Source organism: Moschus berezovskii, chromosome 5 (genome assembly GCF_049115385.1).
Source record: "Moschus berezovskii isolate FMDL1 chromosome 5, NW_MosBer_1.0, whole genome shotgun sequence".
In the NCBI taxonomy this organism is placed as follows: Eukaryota; Metazoa; Chordata; class Mammalia; order Artiodactyla; family Moschidae; genus Moschus; species Moschus berezovskii.
The window spans coordinates 37,499,013-37,522,100 of NC_142464.1; the positions used below are offsets into that span (position 1 = coordinate 37,499,013).

At 37.3% G+C, this 23,088-nt stretch overlaps 1 protein-coding gene across 5 annotated transcripts in view; it reads right to left on the reverse strand.

Moving 5' to 3' along the window:
* The window catches only part of PDLIM5 (PDZ and LIM domain 5), a 251,372-nt gene that overhangs the window by 22,012 nt on the left and 206,272 nt on the right, over positions 1-23,088 (reverse strand). For all 5 annotated transcript variants that reach the window (XM_088836227.1, XM_055434166.2, XM_055434167.2 and 2 more), the window contains one exon: positions 8,683-8,857. In XM_088836227.1, coding sequence (XP_088692353.1) covers positions 8,683-8,857 — 175 coding nt within the window. The remainder of the gene's footprint in view (positions 1-8,682; positions 8,858-23,088) is intronic.

Here is a 23,088-nt window from a genome sequence, read left to right on the forward strand (position 1 = left end):
AAAAAGGTATTCCACACAAATAGAGACCAAAAGAAAGCAGGAGTAGCAATACTCATATCAGATAAAATAGACTTTAAAACAAAGGCTGTGAAAAGAGACTAAGAAGGAAATTACAGAATGATCAAAGGATCAATCCAGGAAGAAGATATAACAATTATAAATATTTATGCACCCAACATAGGAGCACCGCAATATGTAAGACAATTACTAACAAGTATGAAAGGGGAAATTAACAACAACGCAATAACAGTGGGAGATTTTAATACCCCACTTACACCTTTGGTTAGATCAACTAAACAGAAAATTAACAAGGAAACACAAACTTTAAATGATACAATAGACCAGTTAGACATAATAGATATCTATAGGACAACTCAACCCAAAACAATGAATTTCACCTTCTTCTCAAGTGCACACAGAACCTTCTCCAGGATAGATCACATCCTGGGCCATAAATCTAGCCTTGGTAAATTCAAAAAAAATGAAATCATTCCAAGCATCTTTTCTGACCACAATGCAGTAAGATTAGATCTCAATTACAGGAGAAAAACTATTAAAAATGTCAACATATGCAGGCTGAACAACACACTGCTGAATAATGAACAAATCATAGAAGAAATCAAAACAGAAATCAAAACATGCATAGAAATTAATGAAAATGAAAACACGACAACCCAAAACCTCTGGGACACTGTAAAAGCAGTGCTAAGGGGAAGGTTCATAGAAAAACAGGCACACCTCAAGAAACAAGAAAAAAGTCAACTAAAAAACCTAACTCTACATCTAAAGAAACTAGAAAAGGAAGAAATGAAGAACCCCAGGGTCAGTAGAAGGAAAGAAATCTTAAAAATTAGGGCAGAAATAAATGCAAAAGAAACAAAAGACGCCATAGCAAAAATCAACAAAGCCAAAAGCTGGTTCTTTGAGAGGGTAAATAAAATCGACAAACCACTAGCCAGACTCATCAAGAAACAAAGGGAGAAGAACCACATCAATAAAATTAGAAATGAAAATGGAGAAATCACAACCGACAACACAGAAATACAAAGGATTATTAGAGAATACTATCAGCAATTATGTGGCAATAAAATGGACAACTTGGAAGAAATGGACAAATTCTTAGAAAAGTACAACTTTCCAAAACTGAACCAGGAAGAAATAGAAAATCTGAACAGACCCATCACAAGCACGGAAATAGAAGTGGTAATCAAAAATCTTCCAGCAAACAAAAGCCCAGGTCCAGATGGCTTCACAGCTGAATTCTACCAAAAATTTAGAGAAGAGCTAACACCTATTCTACTCAAACTCTTCCAAAAAATTGCTGAGGGAGGGAAACTTCCAAACTCGTTCTATGAAGCCACCATCACCCTAATCCCAAAACCTGGTAAAGATCCCACAAAAAAAGAAAACTACAGGCCAGTATCACTGATGAACATAGATGCAAAAATCCTTAACAAAATTCTAGCAATCAGAATCCAACAACACATTAAGAAGATCATACATCATGACCAAGTGGGCTTTATCCCAGGAATGCAAGGAGTCTTCAATATCCGCAAGTCAATCAACGTAATACACCACATTAACAAACTGAAAAATAAAAATCATATGATTATCTCAATAGATGCAGAGAAAGCCTTCGACAAAATTCAACATCCATTTATGATAAAAACCCTCCAGAAAGTGGGAGTAGAAGGGGCATACCTCAACATAATAAAAGCTATATATGACAAACCCACAGCAAACATTATCCTCAACGGTGAAAAACTGAAAGCATTTCCCCTAAAGTCAGGAACAAGACAAGGGTGCCCACTCTCACCACTACTATTCAACATAGTTCTGGAAGTTTTGGCTACAGCAATCAGAGCAGAAAAAGACATAAAAGGAATCCAAATTGGAAAAGAAGAAGTAAAACTTTCACTGTTCGCTGATGACATGATCCTCCACACAGAAAACCCTAAAGACTCTACCAGAAAACTACTAGAGCTAATCAATGAATACAGTAAAGTTGCAGGATATAAAATCAACAAACAGAAATCCCTTGCATTCCTATACACTAATAATGATAAAATAGAAAGAGAAATTAAGGAAACTATTCCATTCAGTGTTGCAACGAAAAGAATTAAATACTTAGGAATATATCTACCTAAAGAAACAAAAGACCTGTACAGAGAGAACTATAAAACAATGGTGAAAGAAATCAGAGAGGACACTAATAGATGGAGAAATATACTGTGTTCGTGGATTGGAAGAATAAATATTGTGAAAATGAGTATACTACCCAAAGTAATTTATACATTCAATGCAATGCCTATCAAGCTACCAATGATATTTTCCACAGAACTAGAACAAATAATCTCACAATTTGTATGGAAATACAAAAAAACTCGAATAGAAAAAGCAATCTTGAGGAAGAAGATGGAACTGGGGGAATCAACCTGTCAGACTTCAGGCTCTACTACAAAGCCACAGTCATCAAGACAGTATGGTACTGGCATAAAGACAGAAATATAGATCAATGGAACAAAATAGAAAGCCCAGAGATAAATCCACACACCTATGGACACCTTATCTTTGACAAAGGAGGCAAGAATATAAAATGGAGAAAAGACAGTCTCTTTAACAAGTGGTGCTGGGAAAACTGGTCAGCCACTTGTAAAAGAATGAAACTAGAACACTTCCTAACGCCATACACGAAAATAAACGCACAATGGATTAAAGATCTAAATGTAAGACCAGAAACTATAAAACTCCTAGAGAAGAACATAGGCAAAACACTCTCCGACATAAATCAAAGCAGGATCCTCCATGACTCACCTCCCAGAATATTGGAAATAAAAGCAAAAATAAACAAATGGGACCTAATTAAAATTAAAAGCTTCTGCACAGCAAAGGAAACCATAAGCAAGGTGAAAAGACAGCCTTCAGAATGGGAGAAAATAATAGCAAATGAAACAACTGACAAAGAATTAATCTCTAAAATATACAAGCAGCTCCTGCAGCTCAATTCCAGAAAAATAAATGACCCAATCAAAAAATGGGTCAAAGAATTAAACAGACATTTCTCCAAAGAAGACATACAGATGGCTAACAAACACATGAAAAAATGCTCAACATCCCTCATAATCAGAGAAATGCAAATCAAAACCACAATGAGATACCATTTCACACCAGTCAGAATGGCTGCTATCCAAAAGTCTACATGCAATAAATGCTGGAGAGGGTGTGGAGAGAAGGGAACCCTCTTACACTGTTGGTGGGAATGCAAACTAGTACAGCCACTATGGAGAACAGTGTGGAGGTTCCTCAAAAAACTGGAAATAGAACTGCCATATGATCCAGCAATTGCACTTCTGGGCATACACACCGAGGAAACCAGAATTGAAAGAGACACGTGTACTCCAATGTTCATCACAGCACTGTTTATAATAGCCAGGACATGGAAGCAACCTAGATGTCCATCTGCAGACGAATGGATAAGAAAGCTTTGGTACATATACACAATGGAGTATTCAGTTCAGTTCAGTTCAGTCGCTTAGTTGTGTCCGACTCTTTGCGACCCCATGATTCACAGCACGCCAGGCCTCCCTGTCCATCACCAACTCCCGGAGCTCACTCAAACTCATGTCCATCGAGTCGGTGATGCCATCCAGCCATCTCGTTCTCTGTCGTCCCCGTCTCCTCCCACCCCTAATCCCTCCCAGCATCAGACTCTTTTCCAGTGAGTCAACTCGTCGCATGAGGTGGTCAAAGTATTGGAGTTTCAGCTTTAGCATCAGTCCTTCCAATGAACACCCAGGACTGATCTCTTTTAGAATGGACTCAGCCATTAAAAAGAATGCATTTGAATCAGTTCTAATGAGGTGGATGAAACTAGAGCCTATTATACAGAGTGAAGTAAGCCAGAAAGAAAAACACCAATACAGTATACTAATGCATATATATCGAATTTAGAAAGATGGAAATGATAACCATGTATACGAGACAGCAAAAGAGACACAGATGTATAGAACAGTCTTTGGGACTCTGTGGGAGAGGGTAAGGGTGGGATGGTTTGGGAGAATGGCACTGAAACATGTATATTATCATATGTGAAATGAATTGCCAGTTCAGGGCCAATGCATGTTACAGGATGCTCAGGGCTGGTGTGAGGGGATGACCCAGAGGGAGGATAAAGGGAGGAGGGAGGTGGGAGGGGGCTTCAGGAAGGGGAACTCATGCACACCCGGGACGGATTCATGTCAATGTATGGCAAAACCAACCAATATAATATTGTAAAATAATTAGCCTCCAATAAAAAAAAAAAAGAGAGAGAGAGAAAAAAAAAAAAAAACTGAACGAATAAGCATGCACGCAAGAATACATAAAACAATTATTATCCAAAAACAGGATAATAACGGCACCATGATATTATATCACATAAATGCTGAACATTTGTTCTTCCCAGTTTTCCCCTATAATAGGTCTGAAATCTTGGTCTACTCCTTGCTCATAAGATCTATGTCTTTGCTGTTTCCGTAAATTGAGGGACTAACACATTAAGTCAAGAAGTCTTTTATTTTCAAGTAAAATCTTAACCAGAAGGGAAAATAAATAAAACCTATTAATAATGGAGTTCTCAGAGATAGAAGTGGATGCTAAGACAGGTAAAAACTCTGCTGGCTTCTCTCTAGGGTAACTGAGATGGCCCTCCTTATGAGAAAAGTTTGAAAATAAGTAAGAAACAAATTAATACTGTTAAAATTTTCTGTCAACAGAAGAAACAAGAAGTCGTCTCAATGTGATTTTCTGGTGCTGGACTGTAGGCATAGATGGGACAATAGTATTGTGGCTCCTTTTTTTTTTTTTTAAAGCATTCCATATCAAGGAAGAAATTCAAGCACTATGAATCCCTTATTTCTTTCATCAAAATGCTGAGCAACTAAATGTGAATGGTCCATTTAACTCCATATAATACAAGTGGATTTTTAATGTCACTAGATATAACAGTCCAAATAAACTAGTATTTTCATAAGCCTATTCTACCAGAGAAATTAAATACTAATTAAATTAAATACAGCTTTGGCTGTACTAGTATCCTGATTTTCTGTTCCCCTATTATTATATTAGCACTCCAAATAGTCAATCTGTTCACCAGTATGAATCAAAAAATGGTACTTCTATCATAAATAGATTGGAAATGTTCTAGAGCAAACTTAATCAGAACTTCAGTAGAATTTCCCAAAATGTAACAATCTATCCATCTGTAAAAGGCAACTAGCTAATCAAAGTTTTGCCTCAGTTCAGTTCAGTTCAGTCCAGTCGCTCAGTTGTGTCAGACTCTTTGCAACCCCATGAACCACAATGCCAGGCCTCCCTGTCCATCACCAACTCCTGGAGTCCACCCAAACCCGTGTCCATTGAGTCAGTGATGCCATCCAACCATCTCATCCTCTGTCACCCCCTTCTCATGTCCTCAATCTTTCCCAGCATCAGAGTCTTTTCTAGTGAGTCAACTCGTCGCATGAGGTAGCCAAAGTATTGCAGTTTCAGCTTTAGCATCAGTCCTTCCAATGAACACCCAGGACTGATCTCCTTTAGGATGGACTGATTGGATCTCCTTGCAGTCCAAGGGACTCTCAAGAGTCTTTCTTCTCCAACACCACAGTTCAAAAGCGTCAATTCTTCCACGCTCAGCTTTCTTTATAGTCCAACTCTTACATCTATACATGACTACTGGAAAAACCAAAGCCTTGACTAGATGGACCTTTGTTGACAAAGTAATGTCTCTGCTTTTTAATATGCTGTCTAGGTTGGTCATAACTTTCCTTCCAAGGAGTAAGCGCGTCTTTTAATGTCATGACTGCAATCACCATCTGCAGTGATTCTGGAGCCCCCAAAAATAAAGTCAGCCACTATTTCCACTGTTTCCCCATCTATTTGCCATGAAATAATACAATTTAGGAAAAACATTCATAATCTTTCCCAGATTCAAATAAACCAAAAATGTTAACATTAGATGAAAATGATCTATGGAGTTTTAAATTAAAAATATTTTCAATAAGAGATAAACAGTTTAGTACTAACATCAGAGATCCAAGTTTCTGAAACTGTCCAAAATTTTTTCTAAGAAAACAATAAAACATAAAATTTGCCTTAGTTCATCTCTACTTAAAAATGTTTTTGAAAATTTGAAACATTTAGAAAATAAATATTAAAAAATACAAATTATAAAAACATAATATAAATGACACTGTAGAAAACAAATAAAACAAATTTAAATTACAAATAATCTTAAACTGCCAGGCTACAATATTCTATACTGACAGTATCAAGCCTGCAACTGCAGCCTGTTTCTAAAACAGGTGTCCAAGAGAATGTCACTTAATCTGATGCCTCCCAGGTTTGATAAGTGATACTGACACTGCAGCCAAGAACTGGAAAACCTTCTTTGCCTAGGTCTCTGAACTGACCACACTCTATTCAAGCTGCTTCAGCATTTGAACACCAAGCAAATATGCTATGTTAATTACTGTAACAGGATCTTGACATGAGCTAATCCCTGTTCCTATTAACTTCTCTAGTAAATTAAGCTCTAATGCTTAACTGATCACAAGTGCTGGGATAATCCAGAGCAATATAAAATTTAACAGATGAGGGGGCAGTAAGTGATGGTCAGTCATGTTTTTAATATAATATTTATTTTACTTGGCAGAAGATAGTGCATGAAAAACACATTCTGGTGTAGCATTAAAAACTGAAACCAAGGCAGTTAGGGGTAGGGAAGGTAATTTCTATTTTGATCTTCATATTTTCTCCATACTAAGTTTTTCAGATGTGCTGGCAGTGGTGATCACAGGATATCACAGAATTTGATGATCAGACAACAAGAATCAGAAACTGATATGGTTTCACGTTTTGTTAACCCATCCAGTAATTACTTGCTTACAACAGCACAATAACAGCATTGACTCCTATCTCCATAAAAGGTGTTTTTATCTAAATCATATTATCCTCATATACCAGTCTAGGAAACCAAAGTATCATAACTTATAGAAGCAATGTTACAAGTCAAAACTTATATTTATTAACATTAACTCTAAAAACATAACCCTACATAGAGTTAGTAATTTAAAACACTTTCATTTATTGAGAAAAACAGTAGCACACTAGATTCTATACTAGTTTAAATATTTCTGTAAGACCCATTGATGGTAGTACTTTGAAAAAAAAATGACTCTAACCACAAAGATACTATGACCAAAGGATGAGTGGGTCTAGAGTCATGGATGATCTGTTCAGGTTAAACATTCACCAAATGCCTTTAGTGCGTGAGATATTATACTAGACTTCAAAAACAGCTACAGATTTCCTCCTTCTCACCACAACCATCATTACTCCTGCCACAGCTGCTGGTTAATTCTCACACAACAGGTACTTACTGTGGAAAATACAAACTAATTGAAAAATAACAGCTTATAAAATAGCATGTTACGATTCCATTTCTAGAAAACAATATCTGTCCTTGTGTGTTTGTGTGTAAGTGTGTTTTAAACTGTGAACTAAAATACTAATAGTGGGTATCCTGGGAGGTGTAATTATATATGAATTTTTATTTTTGCTTTCTGTTTTCCTATAGTTTGGAAATGTCACAATGAACGTGGACTACATTTAACAGGCAAAAGCTACTTAAAAAAAAATCACATACTCTGTGTTGTGTTCTTGACACATTTATTATTTAATAGTGGGTTAAGGGGAAGGGTATTTATATTTGGTTCTTAAATAAGATATTGAGACTCCCTGAGCTCCATTTTAAGTAGTAACTAGAAACATTACCCTAAGCAATAACTATGTAAGAGAAGAGGGGAAAATGCAAGTAAGTCTTAACCTTATTCAACTTTAGAGACACTGTTGTTTCAACTATTACAAAACAGGGTAAATTAAAAACTAGGAGGGAGCTTGAGCAGTCATTTCAAGTAATCATCTGTTACGGCCAGCAAGCAACTCACAGAAGCAGCAAGGCCCTCTGGTGGGATCCCTGTATTAACATTCACACCTAAACCTCGTAACATTTTAAAAGTCACTTGTTCAGAAACGCTGAGGTTTAATAAGCACTAGTGTAGTATACTCACTTAGGCGCTTAGCCTTTTCTGCTTTTCGGAATTTAAGAAAGAATAAAATACATCTGGATCAAAAATATTTTAAAGAAGCATGTAATGACCTAATCCAAAAAGCAAAGCATTTATGAATAGATCCGAAGGTAATTATATCTTTCAAGGCTTAGTTTGAAAATGCAATCTTTTCTCTAGGGCTCAAAGTTCTTTATTTTACATCATTAGTTACTTTTCATCTAAATGAGAGTCCTCACTTTTCTAATTTCTGAAATAATGAAGTTCTTTGGGGTCCCTTTGAGTCTTAATATTTCATTATTCTCTGAAATACCACATTAATCATTATTTTTCTTAATTCTGATAGGAATTCATAACTGACCAAATTGGTATTTTTAGTTTTATTTTCACAGAGCAAAGAATTGCTTTTCATTAAAGTAGGTTCTAACAAATATATCTAACGTATCTACCTCCATAATAACTATTACATAGAAATAAATATTCTCATTAATAAAATTTCTAATCTTTCAAAATATTTTAAAAAAATCAACATTGGTACTAAGCCTTTTCAATAAAAACTTTAAGTCAAATGACCAACCTGATAACCTGGTTGCAGTGGGCACACATCGGAGTTCGTTTCCCTGCGGGAATATGCTCGGCCCTTTGCACCAAAGTGTCCTCGTCACTGGGCTGAGGTGGCCCTCTGGCTGAGTTGCCTGGTGCCACGGCTCCTGTGGATGGCCCACTGCTTACGACTCTTCCAGTGGAAGGTGCTAGGAGTTAAAACAAGGCAATCAGAATGAGAATAAACCAAATATAAGCTTTTCCTAATAATCAAATGATAACATTGCATGCATGCATGCTCAGTCTTGTTGGACTCAGTGACCCCATGGACTGTAGCCTGCCTGGCTCCTCTGTCCATGGAACTTTTCAAGCAAGAATACTGGAGTGAGTTGCCATTTCCTCCTCCACAACCCAGGGATCAAATCCACATCTCTTCAGTCTCCTGCATTGGCAGGCAGATTCTTTACCACTAGCGCCACCTGGGAAGCCCCTCCCCCATCAAAAAAAACTTCACTTTAAAAAATAATCTATCCACTCACTTCTTCACTCATTCACTCACACTTTATGGAGAGATTATGGCTCAAATGCTGGACTGAGACTACAGAGTTAAATAGAAAAATTCAAAGACTGTAATCCAGTGAACGAGTTACCATAGATGACGGGAGAGAACGTTTGTTTTCCGGAGGAGATATGGTTAATATCAAATATGGATGGTGAAGTATTTCTAGTCATGCAGATGTCTTTGCTAACCACTAATTATATTTAACTCAAAATGTATCAGAGGTACGTTACAGATGCCAGTGAATTCCCTATATTCTCTCCTGTCCTGTATTGCCTAAGAATACTGTGAAACTGGTCACCGGTCATATAAGGGAGATACAAAACAATCATCCTAGGGCTTTCCTCTCCCTCATCTGTGGTTATAATGGGTTCTGCTGATTCTTCATTCCTGGTTCCTGATCTTGCCCCCCTCGTATCTATTCCTGCAATACTGTCCTGGTTCATGTTCTCAAGGCCTCCCACCTGGACTAACCACCAAATGTCTCATCCTCCTACTGCCACTGAGGACTGAAATCTTACTGGATCAGAACTCTGCATAAATCATTCCAAGGATCTTCCTCTTCTTCCATCAATGAGTGTAGCCCAAGCTTCTAAGCACCACATATAGGTCCCTCCAGTGGTCTCCACCTTCCCCGCAGCCTCACTTGTCACCATCCTCTGCCTTTCTCTTTACCACAGAGAATACCAGACTGCCTCAGTGTCCCTGTGAGGCATCTGTCCATCCACAGCCGGTCCTCACCCTCACCTCTACTGTCCCCTATTCACCTAGTAACCACTACTCATACAATGCGGCCCAGGAGTCAACTGCTCTGAAGTCTCCCCCCAACTACCTCTCCCCACTTCCCACCACGTAATCCAGATTAATGTCTCTTTTCCATGTTCCCATAATTTTCCGTGAGTGACTTTACAGAGGATGCTCCCGGAGGGCAGGAACTAGGTTTTATTCCTTGCCCCAGCAACTAACAGTGTCTAGAATGAACGAATGAATGAACTGGAATCAACACATAAACGAACTGCAGCAACTGTAAAGGATTAAAACCAACAGAAGGCCTGTTCTTCACCCACGGGCAATTAAAACACAGCGGAAGAAAAAAGGCTTATAAACTCTAATGGTTTAAAAGAACAAGTTTTAAGAAAGCATATAAATAATACAAATTAACAGGATGTGTGTACGTATGTGTGGACAGTTATATATGCATGTGTGTATATCAACAGGATTCATATTGAAGGTGTGGTTAGAACTGGATAAACTTAATTAGGATAATTGAAAGACTAATTCTTCCTCATGAAAAAAAAGCCTATTTGCAATGATGTGCAATTTCAGATCCAGAAAGTCAGCATTTATAAACACCTAGCACCTCCTCCAGTGCTCTGCCTGGCACCTGAGCTGTGGAATGGCATTTCATAGGCTGGGAGCTCAACTAGTGTCCATGTTTCAAGGGATTCAACTCAACTAGGAACATGTTTTAGACTCACACTTTCTCTTACAGGATGGGAAAGAAAATTACTGTAATACCCATACTGTATATGTTCTTCCTTGTTTCCTAACTTACACTTTCTTTTACAGAAATGGGAAAGAAAATTACTGCAATATCCATACTGTAATCCATACTGCAGAAAGAATATCCTTTCTTCCTGTTCTCTCACTAATGTATACAATGCACCTCTCCTTCAGTTTCTATATGCAGGCCCGACTGCTCTCCGAGAAATGCAGATAAGCATTTTCAATGCCAAATCGCATTCTTGTCGTTGGCTTCAAGATACACAACATGGGTTTCATCTGCTAGGACACATTACCAGCTCATCCTCAGGAATCCGAGGTGTCTGAATTCGCCCACTTACTCAGGAATGGTCCTCTGGCTCCTCTATCCCTGTCAGTTCCCAGACCCTAACAGCTGGCCCACTGGAAATGTGTTCAAGGTCTGTTCATTAATCCAAACCCACGCTTTGGTATTTGAGTCCTGGGCTTCCCTGGTGGCCCAGACGGTAAAGAATCCATCTACAACGCGGGAGACCTGGGTTCGATTTCTGGGTTGGGAAGATCCCCTGAAGAAGAGCATGGCAACCCACTCCAGTATTCTTGCCTGGAGAACCTCATGGACTGAGGAGCTTGGTGGTCTAACCAGTCTGTCTTAGGAGACTTAGAATTGTCCAGACTTGAGGGATTCAAGTGTTAGTCGCTCAGTCGCGTCCGACTCTTTGTGACCCCATGGACTCCTAACCAGTCTGTCTGGGCCTCCCTGGTGGCTCAGAGGTTAAAGCGTCTGCCTCCAATGTGGGAGACCCGGGTTCGATCCCTGGGTCGGGAAGATCTCCTGGAGAAGGAGATGGTAACCCACTCCAGTATTCTTGCCTGGAGAATCCCATGGACGGAGAAGCCTGGTAGGCTACAGTCCACGGGGTCGCATAGAGTCGGACACGACTGAGCGACGGAACGGAACAGAACCAGTCTGTCTGCTGCCATCTCTCTTTCAACCTAATCTGCTAGATTATTTTTCCAAATACACTACTCTGCTCATATTTTCTTGATGACAAAGCTTTCATAACTCCTCCCTGCAAGCTACATGCACCACTGACAGTCTAGTCCCTCCACGAGTTCATGCTTGTCTTCTTTACAATCTTGTCTTTTATGCTCAGCCAAATACCCACCATTATCAACAAACTCAATTAGCTTTGCTGCTAAGTTGCTGCTAAGTCACTTCAGTCGTGCCCGACTCTATGCAACCCCATAGACGGAAGCCCACCAGGCTCCCCCGTCCCTGGGATTCTCCAGGCAAGAACACTGGAGTGGGTTGCCATTTCCTTCTCCAATGTGTGAAAGTGAAAAGTGAAAGTGAAGTCGCTCAGTCGTGTCTGACCCCTAGCGACCCCACGGACTGCAGCCCACCAGGCTCCTCCATCCATGGGATTTTCCAGGCAAGAGAACATTTAACTTGTGCCATCCTTACCTGAAGGCACTATTCTCAAATCCTTTCAATAGCCCTATGATGTAGGCATGATCAGTACCATGTTTTTACTCTAGCTGAGGCAAAGAGAGGTTAAGAAACCAGCCTAACATTACACAGCAAATAAAGGGCAACCATAAAGCAGGCAGTGTGGTTCCAGAATCTGTGCTCTTAAACACTACACAATTGTCTACTCATTGTCCCTTCCCTGCCCTGAATGTGCCATGCTGGGCCCTGCTTCTATGACCCTTTCTCCACAGCTATTCATGGTTTTCCCATTCTGCAAGGCTCATAGAAATTCTGTTTTCTTCCCTGGTATTCCCTGACCATCCCAGCCAGAAGTGTTCTCTTGTCCCTCTTAACATATTTAACACGCCCATCTATGTAATATATTTGCTATTTATCAATATCCTATAATATCTTTTCCTTCCTATGTCAATGATAAACTCGGTGAAATGAGAACTTTCTATTAACTTCTTTCTAACATTACCAGAAAAGTGCCTAAAAACAGAAGGCAAAAAATTAATATTTAATCAAGTAAACAAAAAAAGGGAAGGTTCCAAATCACTTTCATTTTGCCTTTTTAAAGAACAGGATTGAGATAGTTTTAAAATGTGGATTAGGTTCAGGATTTCAAACAGTGGGAAAGTTACCAATTGAAAAATCTCAAAATCAGACCTCAAAGGGAGTCAAACCCTTTCATCTACCATATGCCTTTATTTTATCACATTATCTATGCATAAGCCCTAAAGTACTGAGTCACTGAGGCATTTTTAGCAATAAAACAGTGTAGTAATTTTCCATCGGTCATTGTAAAATGGGACATAATCCATCTGGCCCATGCCTCAAGGAGAAGATACATGCGGGAACTAAGTTATTTAACATGAGAAGCCATTTTTGAACACGAAACATGTGACTGTGTCTTAAACACATATAAAGAGGCTCTAAGCTCACTGCTGTACCTGCCTTGGGAAGAAAAGCCTTGTTTTTTGTTACTGCTCCATTTTAGCCACTTTGGATGAGACAGAAATTCTCACACCTCTGTTTTGTTGCTGTTTGCTAGCACACTGGCCCGCACACCAAGCTACACAAGCTTGTTAATTACCAAGCCCCAAACATTTCCAAGGAACAGTTATTTCCCATATGAATAAAGTGATGTTTCACTTCTTCAGACTGAATTTCTCACTACTTGAGCACAGAATTAGGCAACTTTTGAGCCATCAAGTACCAACCCCCTGGCCTCTGCTCATCTGGCTTATTGGGGAGAGGAAGGTGTCAGAAGGTGAGGTTTTGGAAAAGGGGAAGTGAGTCCAGCTTCCTTTAAAATTCTGTAGAAAACTGTACTGCCACACAGACAGAAATGGTCTTCCATGAGTACAGAGACCAAAATATGTCCAATTTATTGACCCTGCCATAACAATCAATTTTATGTAGTTAAAAATATACATCTCTTTAGGGATAGAAGTTTAAAGATCTCAATCTACTGATCTGTAATAAAACCAGATTTTTCTTTTACATTCTAATAAAAGTATTAAATGGGAGCTCTGAATTAGCTCCATTTCATAATCTAGAAATCTAAGTCACAAAAATGTAAGTGACTTATTTAAACTGAATAATGAATGAGTCACGATGGGAACATTAAAAGGAGGTTAGTTTTTGACTCAAGCCTTCCTTTTTAACCTCAATCTTGAATGACTTCCATTAAATTAGGCTTGTTTTGTGGCTGATTTCTACCCAATGGAACCAAGTTTAAAAGTAAATTTTTTTCTTTTGTATCAAATATATTTCAGCACCATAGAACTCAAGCCAGTAGCTATTCTCCAAACTAACAGTGTTAGTGAAATATCTTTTATTAACTTTAGAGTGCTTACTTATGAGTTTTCTAAAGGTTTGGAATGAAATACATTCTAAACTTTCATTTTCAGCACTATGATAGTCAAGCCTAAGATTACAAAGACTAACATTAAATAAGTTAATATAAATTAGTTGAAAAACCCAGCAGCACACTAGAATACTTTCTCAGTATTTAATATGTAAATTGTCAAATTAATCAAGTAAAATATAACTAATGCACAAAATGTTAAGTTCTTCATTTTTAAAATGTCTGTCATAGTAATATATCTGAGTATTCTACAGGGCAATACTTTTTAAAAAGGCAAATGAGCTGACTTACTAATCATGAGACTTACTTTACTGCAAAGAAATGAAGTCATCTCTTTTGGACTACAGATAATAAATTGGAGATAAAGAATTTAAAAAAATTGAACCACGTAATATTCATTAATTTAGTAGAAAACATATCTCCTGTTATTGGGGAAATCTCTGTGATATATCACTTGGAAAGATAAAGTGAAAACTCTTTACTCTAGAAAGATCTTAACTGCATTCTTCCCCAGGCAGATGATTCAAGTTTGCATTATTTAGCAAATCAGTTAACACGAGTTTTAAGCACTCTTATCCTGGGGTTTAATTTTCTTTTCTAACTATTGTAAAGTCCTAACCAAGTGATTTTTCAAGTTGATCCAAGTAAATCCTCAGTAATGGGGCACGTAAGAATATAATTGGGGATTTGCATAATATTATAAAAGACTATGTAATATATATGAAATTAGAAATTATCTAATTATTTACTATGTGGTTCAAATATAGCTAAGTTCACTAAAAGGCACTTGTTTATATAAAAAGAGTTTCTGGAGAAAAAACATAGATTAAGACCTTCAGAATTCCAGGTAGTTCAATGTGTGAATTGTCTGAAAACAGATGTTTTCCAACTGTAATAAGGTAGGTTATATGACATTTTTGCTTTCTATCTCTGTTCAAAAAAAAGGTGTTAGCTCTAAACCAATATTCTTAAAAACAAAGAGTAGTGAAGATTATAACATATACATTAAATATCTGGCCAGGCTGTACCTGAATAAACATGAAATTCATCTGTTAATTCCTCTGGTTCAAGTCAAATCATTCAACTACCAGTAAAATCTTATTACTGGCATCTATTAGGTGAAAAAATACTACATTATGTTAGACTTTATTTGGAAACTTAACATAAGTCAACTGGGGCTGGGGGACAATATCCCCCTAAACAAACAGATGTTGCTATTGTCTTTCAAGGTACTCTGAGTAAAGGTAGTGCTTTCGAATTGCTGAACATATCATTCAATAGGAGAGCAAGTTGGTGTTGAAAGATTAACTGCCCACAACAATATGAGAAACACATAACCTAACTTCTTACCACATCCAGAGTATGTATAAGCGGTCATTATCTCGTTTGGCTTATTGCAGCAATGGCCTAAGCTCTTGCTCTGTCCTTCCGAAGACATGGAGGCCAAGAAAAACTAAATTGGCTCATCTCAAGCTACTCCTCTGCTCCAAGAACTCACTTCTAACTCAGAACTGAAACCAAAGGTCCTACAGACTGACTCCAGCTACCTCTCTGGCCTGATTCGCCACTCTTCCTTTGCTCACTAGCCACAGGGCACATTGTCTTCCTTCAGTTCAGTTCAGTCACTCAGTCACGTTCGACTCTTTGCAATCCCATGAAATGCAGCACACCAGGCCTCCCTGTCCATCACCAACTCCCAGAGTTCATCCAAACTCATGTCCATTGAGTTGGTGATGCCATCCAACCATCTCATCCTCTGTCGTCCCCTTCTCCTCCTGCCCTCAATCCCTCCCAGCATCAGGGTCTTTTCAAATGAGTCAGCTCTTCTCATGAGGTGGCCAAAGTATTGGAGTTTCAGCTTCAACATCAGTCCTTCCAATGAACACCCAGGACTGATCTCCTTTAGGATGGACTGGTTGGATCTCCTCACTATCTCCTGTCTTCCTTATTATTTCTCTAAATGGCCAGTATGCTTCTGATGCAGGTCCTTTGTAGTTTCTATTTCCTCTGCCTCGAAATACTTTCCCCAGGTGTTTCCATGGGGTGCTTCCTCCCTCATTTCCTTCCTGTCCTCTGCTCAGAGGTCATTTTACCAATGTGGTTCTTTCTGATCACCCTATATAAAGGAGCAACCCTCTCCCTTCAAACCAGCATTCCCCATATTCCCTAACTGGTTTATCATCCCCATCTAATGAATTTATATTCTTCTTATTGCTTTTTATTACCTCTCTCTCCATACCTTGAGGCCAGAGATGCTGTCTAATTTATTCACTGCTGTATCTCTAGCACCTAGAACAGTTCCTGGCATTTTGCTTAACAAATCTTTGTTTCAAGAATGACTCCAGCACCAAAATTACTGTCTTCCCATGGAAAGGAAACAGACTCCTTAGAGAAACTACTGTTTCTAGGATTGGGATAAAAAAAGTCAACATGGAAAATCTAGAATATTTTGTCAGAAAGCAAAAACGCTAGCAAAGAACTAGAGTTGTATCAAATGACTGAAGCAGATGAGACCTTCTGAGCATTAATAATAACTACAAAGACAGATACTTCAAATAAATTTACACGAGCTCACAATGGTTTTGTAATTAAAAAAAAAACACACTGATCACCTTTAGAGGATGCTAAGGAAACAATTCACTTATTTGAAAAACCTGTACAATTTAGTAAAGAGGAAAAAAAAATCAAGCTTTACAATTTATTACCTGATAGCCAATCATGTTTCAACTATATACCATTCATTCCTCTGCTGTCTCTGAACTATCTGAAGCAAATTCAAGATAAATCCTATTTCACTATCACTTCTAGAGTACTCGTTTAAAAAATCTACCCAATAATACCATTATCACATCTAAAATAAAACAAAAATTTCCTTAACCTCCTCAAATAATCAATTTTCCAATTTACTTCTGATTATCCTCTATACTAGTTTCCTCTCACTGCTGCAACATATTACTAAACATGTACTGGCTTAAACACAGCACAAGTGTACTATTTTACAGTTCTCTTCCATGGATATTACCAGGCCAAGGTGTTGGCAGGGCTGTTTCTTCCTAAAAGTTCTAGGGAAAATCCATTTTCTTGCTTTTTCCATCTTTTCAGTTCCAAATTCCATGGTTCAGGGCCCTCTCACACCATCTCAAAACCAGCAGATTGAGTCCTTCTCACACTACAGCACTCTAGATTCTCTCTTTGCTTCCCTCTTCCACTTTTAAAGGTCCCAGTGATTACAATGGGCCCACCAGGATAATTATTTTAGCTCAACTAATGAACAATTGTAATTCCATCGGCATCCCAAATTCTCCTGTGACATGAAATATAACATATTCGCAGGTTCTGGATATTAGGACATGGACATCTTTGTGGGGACATTATTCTACTCACCACATACACCCCAACCCAGTATTAATCAAGATCCAAATAAGAAAGGTCCACATACTACATTTGGTGTCTTTTAAATTTTTTAGTCTATAATCCCTTCCAATTCTCTACTCCTTGCAAAATACCTATAGAAGAAACCAAGTCTCCAGTTATATGTTCGTGTGTGTATTTGAACTTTTTTTTATAGTAAAAAGCTAAAGAAAAGTTTTATACTTACTAACCTGAATCGTTTATTTACAAAAACAATATAAGGTATTATTATTACTACTTGATGGATCATGTGAAGCCTGGCGTGCTGCAGTGGATGGGGTCGCAGAGCGTCAAGACATGACTGTGCAAATGAACTGAACTGAACAGAACAGACCAGAAATCAGTCAGTTATGTTATAGTGGGGTCAGTGTTAGAATGATGGAAAGATAATGAGTTTAATTATAGATATTCAGTTAGTCACAAGTGTATACTGACAGCCTACAGTGTGGCAGGCACTATGTTACATTAAGGTACCCAGTTGGAGGATAAAACATTTTTTCCTTTCTTTCATAGAGCTACGGCCTTTTGTTTTTGAGTTGGAGGTTCTTGTGGTTAATCAAAGTATAGACAGTCTACTGAATATATGAACCCAGGAAAAAGATCTAATCTAGAATTATTCAAGAGTTATCAGCATATTGATGGCAACTGAGGCTGTGGGAATTAATGAGATTGTTCAGGGAAAGAGTAGCATGAAATAGAAGAGCTCTTAAGGTATAAGACAAACACTAGAAATACTCTGGGAACAGACAGAGGAGAGGTGGGAGAAGAACCAGGAGAGTGCATCATGGAAGCCAAAGAAGCAGAGTAGAGAACATATGGGATCCAAAATAATTTCTATATGACTCCAGCCCCTATGACCCTAAGCATTCATTCATCAAATATTTATTACGTGCTTACTGTGTGCCAAGCTTTTTGCCAGGCACTACCTTGACCCATGAAAATATGAAAGCAGATCTTCCTGAATGCCTCTAAACCTGGAAGTACTAACTTCTATACCAGTTGAGAAGGGGACAGTGATAACTGAGGTGATTAATTTCTGCTATTTTAATTTCCTTAATAAGCCTGCTAGGATAAATTTTGGAATAATGTATGAAAGCATTATTTTTTATTTGCCCTGGTACACTTAACATCTTGGATGATCACTTTTAAGCCCTTCATGTATTCTGTAAAAGATATATTTCCTACAGAGATCTAACTTTCTTTCCCTCCACCTGGCTGCACATCCTTTCCAGCCACTATAATTAATGGCTTCAAAGTTCTTGAAATATAACATATGGATATAAAGCTAGATTTTTCATGTTTCGAGAAATATTTCAGAGAATTTACATAAGCTGCTTCAGAAAGGGAAATATAATTATAAATCTAACATTTTTGCTAAGGACAAAGAAGCTTGAAGCATTAAGTGCTGAATCCATTTTTGTGCAACCTCTACTGACGTAAATATTTCAACTACTACATCTGAATTGAAACAACAGAGAAAGTCATGGTGTTAAATCTGCAAATAACCATAAAATATGTTTTAAGTATCCTATAATATTTCATTCTCAGTAAGTCAGAAATAAGGCTGATATCAAGAATATCAATATTATCCCTCAAAGGAAAAAAGACAAATGTTTACAGCCTGGATAAGACAGAGAGAAGTCATATGTGAGGTTTATGGTGTGAAAAACAACTGGCTCTTCCACAAGGGGTATTCCTGTTAGAAACACTGAGGCCAATGTTGTCCTCATATAAATAACTGGGCTACATCAAAGTGACACTCTGGCTCTCCTGAGGAGATAAAGTATTGTAATTCAACATCTCAGAGAATGTGTTCACAAAGGTATGGAAGAAATTTTACACATACTAAATTGAGTAGCAGTGACGGTAACACACTTGCATATTATCATAGAAGGCAAACGTGTTCTTCTCTGTCCCTTCCCCAACTGCCTCAAACAGATGGTGGCCATGAGAAATGTAGAATCTGTGCATTTTGTCTGTCAGGCCACTTATGCTGAAAGCATAAACAACAGCCTACTCTTCATAATCCAGGCATGAAATCATATCCAGTAGAAATAGAAAAGGTTTAAAGTGGAGCCAAGATCTAGGATCAGAGGAAAGTACATTCTAGAGAGGTTTGCACAACTTTTATTAAGTGAAATCAAACATTTTTTAGATTCAATGATTAAAAGCAAAATTGGACAGATTAAACTATTATCATTCCCCTAAGCAGTGGAGAATGTTGGTATGTATGCCATAAAGAATTGGAACAGGTGCGCCCAAGGCTAAGTATCAAATATTTCTGCAACTTCAGGAGGTTAGTTTCTTCCATTAGCAACCAGCCTTTCAACTCTTAAGAACCAAGATTAAACCGGATCTCAAGTGTCTTAATTAAACTGAGTTTGGGGAGTTGAATTAGATTTTCTCTTCTTTTTTAGTTTTTGAATCACACATCATCAAAATTCGAGATACACAGACTTGCCTCTTTTTCCCTACTAACCTTACATTGAAAACTTCTATTTGGTTAAAGCTGCAAGTAAAACAAACCCAGTCTGTAACTTGCAGATAAAGAAAAGATAAAATATAAAATACTGCAAATAAAATATGTTTTGCCAACAAATTATTTATCACTTATAGAGTTTCCTAAATAATCTCAATACCACTGCTCTAATGTCAAATTTTATAATGGGAAGACAAGCTCATGCTATATATAATCTTGGGTGCTTAAAGTGCTTCATGTTGAAGTGGGTAGAGGGGTGGATAAAGAAAAAGAACAAAATCAGATAAAATATTTTAAAAAACAACCACAAATCTGAAGCCTGATTCATGACCTCAGGATCCTAAAAAGGATCACTGTTAAACTCATTCAGACCTCTATAAGCTACAGATTTATCTAAAAAATTAAATTGGTAGATTTCCGTTCATATTTGAATGAGAAAACCATAAGGACATATCTTAAAATTATTTGTACTCACATTATATCTGGAGTTCTCACATGTTATTTCCAAAGTAATGTGAAATCCAAATGAGCATGGGTTTCACCATTTTCCCACCAACTTTCATCTATTTACATATGTGAGAAAGCAACCTAGTCTCAGAAATCAAGGAGAAAGCTACCTCCTATTTGAGTGATTATATAAATATAATTCTTTTAAGGTTGGCAAACAACTGAAGCAGAAAGGGAAAGAAAATTTAATTGAGAAAGATATCGTAGAGAATTCGCAGTAATAATAGAAATGTAAGGAGTATCCCAGCTTTTAGCTTCAGATAACTTGTATTCATCATTAGAGACATGTTCGGTATTGTTTGACATGGAGAACTCTTCTTAAAGTCATTAGATCTCTAAAACAAACAAAACCTTATTTCATTATCCAAATTTGTGTTTGACTTTCATATTATTTAAAAGCAGAGAACACTGATAGGCTATTTTATCCTGGAAGAAACAGTATCTCGAGCACAGTGTCTAATGTTAAGATATACTTGGGATCCTTGTTTTTTAAACTTCTAGTTGTATGAACTTAGAAATGCCATCACTTTGGGTCTTAGTTTCTTCATTTGTAAAAGAACAAAAATAACAACTAACTCAAAGTGTGAGAGAGTTATACAAGCTAGTCTAAGTAAAGTGTTTTACTTATAGATCCTTGAATGTGTAAGAAATGCTTTATTAATGTGATTTTACACTCTGACATAAGGTCCTAACACGGTTAAAAAAATAAAGTATACACTCATTCAAGCAGCTACCTACTGAGCACATTCAATGTTTCAGACCTAGGAACTCTTCCGGTATGAAAGATATACCCAAGAAAAAGAAACTGGCGCCCAAAAGAAGTAACCCTCTTCTTACGGGAGATGGTCACAAGCAAAGTGAACAGAGTGCTTTAGGATTAGGGCCTATCAAGGGTGCTCATGACCCCCAACAAAGTTTGTACCTGCTATGCAGAATTATCCAGCATAGTTTTGGGTCATATAGTTTATTTTGCAACTACTCAATTCTATAACTGGAACATGAAAGGAGCCATGGACATGTAAATGAATGAGCATGCCTGTACTCCAATAAAACTATTTACAAAGACACGTGGTGGGCCGGATGTGGTCAGTGGCCATACCTTGCAATCTCCTGGTTTAAACCATATGCATTAATTAATAAGAAGTAATAATTCTTTTTTAAAATATTACTGAAGTATAATTGATTTACAATGTTGTGTTAATTTCTTCTGTACAGCAAAGTTATACATATATATATATATTTCCACTCCATTACAGTTTATCAGAGGATACTGAGTATAGTTCCCCGTGCTATACAACAGTAGGACCTTACTGCTTATCCATTCTACACATACTAGTTTGCATCTGCTAATCCCAAACTCCTAATCGTTCCTTCTCCCACCCTTGGGCCCCCACTGGTAACCAAAAGTCTGACTTCTGTATCTGTGAGTCTGCTGTTTCCTAGGTAAGTTCATTTGTGTCATATTTTAGATTTCACATATAAGTGATGTCATATGGTATTTGTCTTTTCCTTTTTGACTTAGGAAATAGTAATTCTTTGTGAAAAGTATATGTGAATAAATCCAGGTATTTTCCCTTATTAAAGATGTAATATTTTAATCTCAGGATGAGAGGAAATGGGAAAAAAGAACCTTCACCACAGTGTACTTGAAACAGCACTGGGAAGCTTCCAACATGGAAATAAATTTCAATTAAAGAACATTTAAAAGAAAAGAAAGGGGGCAGTGTATGGCTGCTACTTTTATTTTTTCATATATGAAAGCATGAGTATACATATGGCTGATTCATGTTGATGTTTAGAAGAAACCAACAAAATTCTGTAAAGCAATTATCCTTCAATAAAAAATAAATAAATTTGTAAAACATAATTCTAAACAAAAATATATCTGTTGCATAGAGCATATTTACATGCTTCGCACTGTGGTTTTGACAATGGACAGCTCCAGTAGGCCTTTATGGCAATGGACTGTTTAATGACGTCAAAATGTAGGGGAGCAGATGGCAATAAAACATTATTAGAAGAGATGAAACATACGCAACTGGTAGCAGTTTACTTATTCATATCAAAATTTAAAAATGGAACCAATAAATCTATCCATCTTAGCTAAGTAAATCTAGTTATCTCGATTTATTACTGCAGCGTAAAGCCCACAATGAAATTTGGGGTGGTTGAAGAAACAGTAATTTCCTTTCTCACTCCTATCTCCTTTAGACTTCAAGTAAAATATAGAATTTATATCCACTTATAACTGAGATGCACATCATTCAGTTTTTGATCTAATCAGATCTCACAAATACATTCAAGTCTTCCTTGAAAAAAAAAAAAAGAATACATCAGATCTCCCCAAAGCTCTGTCCATAGTGAATAAAGAAACTTTTTTTTTAAATTGCTAAAATGTTGCATAAAGCAGAGGCAGGGTATGATAAAGGGTCATGTTAACTAGAATCCTAGCTAAATTTTTTGAAATGAAGTGGAGAGGCAATGAAAATGTTACTTGGAACAGATCTTAGTAACTGCTAGTTACCTACTTTATCCACCCAATGCAAGACAAGAATCCTTTCTAGACTATCCCTGAGAGAGTTAGTTCTCCCTAAATATAGTCACTGATGTTATCTTGTGATACAGAGAATTGCATTATTTAATCAAAATAACTGG